The sequence below is a fragment of the Salvelinus sp. IW2-2015 genome, linkage group LG14 (genome assembly GCF_002910315.2).
Source record: "Salvelinus sp. IW2-2015 linkage group LG14, ASM291031v2, whole genome shotgun sequence".
In the NCBI taxonomy this organism is placed as follows: domain Eukaryota; kingdom Metazoa; phylum Chordata; class Actinopteri; order Salmoniformes; family Salmonidae; genus Salvelinus; species Salvelinus sp. IW2-2015.
This window is the reverse complement of record NC_036854.1, coordinates 2,617,922-2,625,449: the sequence shown is the minus strand read 5'-3', so window position 1 is coordinate 2,625,449 and position 7,528 is coordinate 2,617,922. Positions and strand designations below refer to the sequence as shown.

The 7,528-nt window shown below is 41.5% G+C and overlaps 1 protein-coding gene across 1 annotated transcript in view; it reads left to right on the top strand.

The window, feature by feature from the left end:
- The first annotated feature begins 3,888 nt into the window (after nucleotides 1–3,888).
- The window catches only part of LOC111973371 (splicing factor 3B subunit 6), a 20,445-nt gene continuing 16,805 nt past the window's right edge, over nucleotides 3,889–7,528 (top strand). Inside the window, exons 1-2 of the mRNA XM_024000715.2 lie at nucleotides 3,889–4,029; nucleotides 4,528–4,646. Of these exons, the coding sequence (XP_023856483.1) occupies nucleotides 4,000–4,029; nucleotides 4,528–4,646 (149 nt within the window). The 5' untranslated portion in view covers nucleotides 3,889–3,999. The remainder of the gene's footprint in view (nucleotides 4,030–4,527; nucleotides 4,647–7,528) is intronic.

Here is a 7,528-nt window from a genome sequence, read left to right as displayed (position 1 = left end):
TATAATGAAAGGCCGAAAGGTCAAATACATTTACCTTAAATTCTTTGAGGGACATGATGATCTGGGTTCTAGGACCAAAGAAGGTAGCCTGGTTGCTGTCTCTGTTCAGCTATTACATTCCACCCCTTGCCACTCCTAAATTTGGCAAATGACCGGAGTGACAAGGAGTGGAATATTAGCTATAACGACTGGTACCCACACTACAAAGACGGGTCCACAGAAAACCATCTTTGACGGGTCTTTGCATATCAGTTTTATTATCAAGAGGCACTGCATAAAGACATTTCATCCTCATTGCAGGCAGAGGGGCTTGAGTTTGACCCTGAATTACAAGGCAAGGCCCCAACACATATGCCTATGTTTTCAAATCAAATTTTATTAATCACATGCTTTGTAAACAACAGGTGTAGACTGACAGTGAAATACTTACTTATGGGACCTTCCCAAAAATGCAGAGAAAGAAAATAGATAAAAAATTGAAAATTAAAACACGTAATAATAAAAGTAATACGTTTGCACTCCCCTCATCTCCAAAGTTGATCTAATTGTCCCTAGAATTTCTAAGCAAACAGCTGGAGGCAGGGCTTTCTCCTATAGATCTCCATTTTTATGGAACGGTCTGCCTACCCATGTGAGAGACGCAGACTCGGTCTCAACCTTTAAGTCTTTACTGAAGACTTATCTCTTCAGTAGGTCATATGATTGAGTGTAGTCTGGCCCAGGAGTGTGAAGGTGAACGGAAAGGCTCTGGAGCAACGAACCGCCCTTGCTGTCTCTGCCTGGCCGGTTCCCACTCTCTCCACTGGGATTTCTTGCCTCTAAACCCTATTACAGGGCTGAGTCACTGCTTACTGGTGCTCTTTCATGCCGTCCCTAGGAGGGGTGCGTCACTTGAGTTGGTTGAGTTACTGATGTGATCTTCCTGTCTGGGTTGGCGCCCCCCTTGGTTTGTGCTGTGGTGGAGATCTTTGTGGCTATACTCGGCCTTGTCTCAGGACGGTAAGTTGGTGGTTGAAGGTACTCCTCCAGTGGTGTGGGGGCTGTGCCTTGGCAAAGTGGGTGGGGTTATATCCTTCCTGTTTGGCCCTGTCCGGGGTATCATCGATGGGCCACAGTGTCTCCTGACCCCTCCTGTCTCAGCCTCCAGTATTTATTGCTGCAGTAGTTTATGTGTCGGGGGGCTAGGGTCAGTTGGTATATTGGAGTAATTTTCCTGTCTTATCCAGTGTCCTGTGTGAATTTAAGTATGCTCTCTCTAACTCTCTCCTTCTCTCTCTTTCTCTCTCTCGGAGAACCTGAGCCCTAGGACCATGACGTCAGGACTACCGGGCATGATGACTCCTTGCTGTCCCCAGTCCACCTGGCCTTGCTGCTGTTCCAGTTTCAACTGTTCTGCCTGCGGTTATGGAACCCCTACCTGCCCCAGACCTGCTGCTTTCAACTCTTAATGATCGGCTATCAAAAGCCAACTGACATTTATTCCTGATTATTATTTGACCATGCTTGTCACTTATGAACATTTTGAACATCATTGGCCATGTTCTGTTATAATCTCCACCCGGCACAGCCAGAAGAGGACTGGCCACCCCTCATAGCCTGGTTCCTCTCTAGGCTCCTTCCTAGGTTTTGGCCTTTCTAGGGAGTTTTTCCTAGCCATCGTGCTTCTACACCTGCATTGCTTGCTGTTTGGGGTTTTAGGCTGGGTTTCTGTACAGCACTTCGAGATATTAGCTGATGTACGAAGGGCTATATAAAATAAACTTGATTTGATTTGATTTGAATAGGTGAAAGCAATATTGTGGGAGTGTATTACATAGTGTAATACATTGGGAGATCATTCAAAGAGCTTGAGTCAGATAAAAATGGTGGGAAAAAGGGAGATGGTTTGTCAAAGAAGAATGGTAGAAAGTGTAACGAGAGGGAGCTGAAGACAGGAGGAGAAATGGAAGTGAATGAGGGTGAAGTATCGGAGGTGGTAGGTGCGGTAAAGTCATCGGAGACTGAGGTATGCACCGAGGATCAGGATGAAGAAGAGTCTGTGACAGTAGGAGTGAAGTTTATGAAAAAAGTGGACTCTTGCCTTTTGGCTGATCCATTTGTGGTTTCACGGTGGGTGAAATCGGTGAGGGTAACCAGAAGTGTTCTAGTGATAATTGTTTGTGTTTCTGTTGGGCAGAGGAAGAATGCACTCAAAGTAAAATGAATGGGGGTAAGTAAAGTGAAGTGTTTCGTTCTCAAGAAAAAGGCACCAATGAAAGGAGTGATAACTTGGGTAGCAGTAGATATAAACGTTGACCAGTTGAGGGCAAAGATTCCCGGTGTATGTGATACTCGTTGTTTGATGCGACGCAGACAGGGTGGCGAGAGTGGGGAAACAGAAGAGTTATTGTCTGTTCTTTTGAGTTTTGAAGTTGAGTCTTTGCCTGACAAAGTGAAGTTAGGATATATAAGTTATCATGTACGAGCGTATGTGCTGATTACGTTAAGACGTTACAGGTGTCAAGCTTATGGGCATGTGGCAGCAGTGTGTAGGAGGGAGGGTCCAAGGTGTGAGAAATGTGCAGAAGGGCATGAGACAAAGGAATGTGTAGTATTGCGGAAAGTGGTGGCATTGGTTAATTGTAGGGGTGCCCATGGAGCTGGGGATCAGAAATGTCCCATGCGAGAGAGGCAGGTTGAGGTTTCCAGGGTTAGAGTAGAGCAGAAGTTTTCATATGCTGATGCAGTGAAGAAAGTAGATGAAGATGTGTTAAAGGGGAGGAGTGGTGAGAGTAGTAAAGATATACTAGTACAGAGGGATAGGCCAAAAAGTGAAATAAGTTTCAGTAAGATTGGATTTTTAGCATTTATAGCAATGGTTATTAATTGTACTGCAGGGATGGATCGGAAGTCTCAGAAAATTGAGTTTGTGGTGGCAGCTGCAGAGAGGAATTTGGGTGTGCAAGACTTGACAGCAGAAGAGTTACAGGATGTGTTAAGTGGTGATGTCCCATCCTTTCAGGGTGATGGCATGAGGTAGGAATAAATACATTTAATTAGTGGAGTAGTGGGGTGTTAATTTTATTTTATATAATTTTGAAATTAGTGTGTATAGCGTTAGATGGTAGGGTATTTATTTAGTACATTTTTATTTTTCAAGTAAAGTAAAATGGAGTTGTACTCTAGTCTAGTAGGTGGCGGTAATGCAACAAATTGGATGCCAACCGCCTTAAACCTCATAGAAGAAGAAGATACCAATCAAAGACTCAATTCAGGACAATTACTGACAGTTGTGGCTGCTTCGTGTGATGTATTGTTGTTTCTACCTTCTTGCTGTTGTCTGTGCCCAATAATGTTTGTACCATGGTTTGTGCTGCTACCATACTATGTTGTTGTTTTAGGTCTCTATGTAGTGTTGTAGTGTTGTGGTGTCTCTCTTGTCGTGATGTGTGTTTTGTCCTATATTTTATTTGTTATTTCTAATCCCAGCCCCCGTGCCCGTAGGAGGCCTTTTGTCTTTTGGTAGGCCGTCATTGTAAATAATAATTTGTTTTTAACTGACTTGCCTAGTTAAATAGAGGTTAAAAAAATATTGCTACAATTCAATTCACTTTTCACATGAGTGCAGTGTATGCCTCTGCCAAGAAGGGCAGTTTTTATGCCAAAACCAGGTGGTAGTATCGTCCTGTAACCATACGATCCCTAAATCATCAAACACAGGTTTGAGGATCACTAAGTCATCAAACACAGACTGAGGATGAATAATACATCTAAATAAATAAAAAAGGCATGAGGATAAATATCAAATGAAGATTTAGAAATACAGTCTATGGAAACTTTACTGACTGAAATATAATTTAATTTAAATAGCATTACACTTGATCCTTAAATGACGTAACCGGAACTGTATCGTCTGGAATCGGAAATACGTTAAAAAAGATCTGCGTCCGTGTGTTGTCGATGACAAAAGTCGTTTTCGTATATTTTTCTTAGCACATTTTGTACACAAAATATACAAGCATGGCTATGCAAGCAGCTAAACGAGCTAATGTAAGTTGACATGTATCATGTTTTTGGATTCAAAAGATAGCTATAGCTAATCAACCTCGTCAGGTTTAGTTTATAGTTAGCGGGGTATTTGGTTGGCTAACGAAGCTAGCTCGCTAACTAGGTACTGTAACGCTAAACTAAAGACAGGCGATTGGCTTGATCGATTTAATAATAATTTGATGGGTGCTTGTATTTGTCCTATTTCACACATGTACAAGCTGTGCTTTATCGTTAGCCATATTATATTAAGACGTAAATATCAAACACCATTAAACTAAAACGCTTTTTTTTTGTGGGGGAAATGTTAATGTTATCTAACGTTAATTATTTTCACTCAAGTTAGCTAGCTAACTTGCTTTAAACTGCGTAACTAACATCACTTGGTAGCTTGATCATGAAACGTTACTGTTTACGCAACCTGTCACAGTTTATACTCATTTTACGTTATTTAGTTAAGTAAATTGAGCGTATCAGTTGCAAATGCTGTTTTCTATGCAGATTCGATTACCACCTGAAGTCAACAGAATACTCTACATTAGAAATCTACCATACAAGATCACAGCTGAGGAAATGTACGACATCTTTGGGAAGTATGGACCAATACGGCAGATTCGAACGTAAGTGGAAGATTGTTGATCTGGATGGAATGCTCAGATTAACTATGTAAACTACATCACCAATGGTATATTTAATTATTTTATTTTATTTAACTAGGCAAGTCAGTTAAGAACAAATTCTTATTTACAATGACGGCCAACCATAAGGCAAAAGGCCTCCAGTGGGGAGGGGGCCTGGGTTTAATTATTTTAAATTCAATATAAATATAGGACAAAACACACATCACAACAAGAGACATAACATTACATAAAGAGAGACCTAAGACAACAACATAACATGGTAGCAACACATGACAACACAGCATGGTAGAAAAACAACATGACAACAACATGGTAGCAGTACAAAAACATGGTACAAACATTATTGGGCAAAGTCAACAGCACAAAGGTCAAGAAGGTAGATACAACAATACATCACACAAAGCAGCCAAAACTGTCAGTAAGAGKGTCCATGATTGAGTCTTTGAATGAAGAGATTGAGATAAAACTGTCCAGTTTGAGTGTTTGTTGCAGCTCGTTCCAGTCGCTAGCTGCAGCGAACTGAAAAGAGGAGCGACCCAGGGATGTGTGTGCTTTGGGGACCTTTAACGGAATGTGACTGGCAGAATGGGTGATGTATGTGGAGAATGAGGGCTGCAGTAGATATCTCAGATGGGGGGAGTAAGGCCTAAGAGGGTTTTATAAATAAGCATCAACCAGTGAGTCTTGCGACGGGTATACAGAGATGACCAGTTTACAGAGGAGTATAGAATGCAGTGATGTGTCCTATAAGGAGCATTGGTGGCAAATCTGATGGCCGAATGGTAAAGAACATCTTGCCGCTCGAGAGCACCCTTGCCTGCCGATCTATAAATTATGTCTCCATAATCTAGCATGGGTAGGATGGTCATCTGAATCAGGGTTAGTGGAGCGATTACGCTCCTCTTTCAAGTCTAGATTTAACTTTAGCCTGCCGCTTTGATATGTGCTGAGAGAAGGACAATGTACTGTCTAGCCGTACTCCCAAGTGCTTGTATGCAGTGACTACCTCAAGCTCTAAACCCTCAGATGTAGTAATAACACCTGTGGGATGAGGGGCATTCTTTTTACCAAACATGACCTTTGTTTTGGAGGTGTTAAGGGTAGAGAAAGCTTGTTGGACACTAAGAAAGCTTTGTTGTAGAGCATTTAAAACAAAATCCGGAGAGGGGCCAGCTGAGTATAAGACTATCATCTGCATATAAATGGATGAGAGCGCTTCCTACTGCCTGAGCTATGTTGTTGATGTAAATTGAGAAGAGCGTGGGGCCTAGGATTGAGCCTTGGGGTACCTTGGTGACAGGCAGTGGCTGAGACATCAGATTTTCTTACTTTATACACTGCACTCTTTGAGAGAGGTAGTTAGTAAACCAGGCCAAAGACCCCTCAGAGACACCAATACTCCTTAGTCGGCCCACAAGAATGGTCTACCACATCAAAAGCTTTGGCCAAGTCAATAGAAATAGCAGCACGCTATTGCCTTGAATCAAGGACCTTTATTAAGGTTGCAGTGACACATCCATAAACTGAGCGGAAACCAGATTGCATACCCGAGAGAATACTATAGACATCAAGAAAGCCTTCCAAGCAATGGGAAACTCCCCAGAAAGGAGAGACAGGCTTTGCGGTGATAGGGGCAGCAACCTTAAAGAAGAAAGGGTCTAAACCATCTGACCCAGATCGTTTTTTGGGGGTCAAGTTTAAGGAGCTCCTTTAGCACCTCTGACTCAGTGACTGCCTGCAGGGAGAAACTTTGTTGCGGGGCAGGGGAAAAAGAGGGAGAAGCATTGGGGATAGTCGCATTAGGAGGGGAGGGAGATGAGGAAATGTTGGACGGGCAAGGAGGCATGGCTGAGTCAAATAGAAATCCTGACTTAATGAAGTGGTGATTAAAGAGCTCAGCCATGTGCTTCTTGTCAGTAACAACCACATCATCAACTTTAAGGGACATGGGCAGCTGTGAGGCGGAGGGTTTATTCTCCAGGTCTTTAACCGTTTTCCAGAACTTCTTGGTGTTAGACCAACAGAGAGAGAACTGCTCCTTAAAGTAASTAACTTTGGCCTTCCGGATAGCCTGAGTGCACTTATTTCTCAATTGCCTGAACGATAGCCAGTCAGCCTGAGTATGTGTGTGCCGAGCCTTTCGCCAAATGCAATTCTTGAGGTGGAGTAACTCTGTAAGATCACGGTCGAACCAGGTGCTGAACCTGTTTTTAATTCTCAATTTTTTTTATGGGGGTGTGTTAACAATACCACTGAAAATATAAAAAAAGAAGGTCCAAGCATCTTCGACAGAGGGGATCAAGCTGATTCTATACCAWTTTAYAGAGGCCAGGTCATGAAGGAAGGCTTGCTCGTTAAAGTTTTTTAGCAAGCATCTATGACAAATCAGGACAGGTCGTTTCACTGAGCAGCCATCAGGAACACAGGCTGTAAAACAGTGATCACTAATGTCATTACAGAAAACAGAAGACTGATACCTATCAGGATTATTTGTGAGGATAACATAGAGGAGAGTAGCCTTTTCTGGGTGTTTGGAGTAGAGGTCGACCAATTTAGGATTTTTCAACGCCGATACCGATTATTGGAGGACAAAAAAGTTGATACCGATTAATCGGCCGATTTAAAAAAAAAAAAATATATATATATATATATATATAATAATAATATTTTTTTAAATATTAAAATAAATAAAATAATAATTTATATATATATATAATAATAATAAATAAAATATATACACTGCTCAAAAAAATAAAGGGAACACTAAAATAACACATCCTAGATCTGAATGAATGAAAAATATTCTTATTAAATACTTTTTTCTTTACATAGTTGAATGTGCTGACAACAAAATCACACAA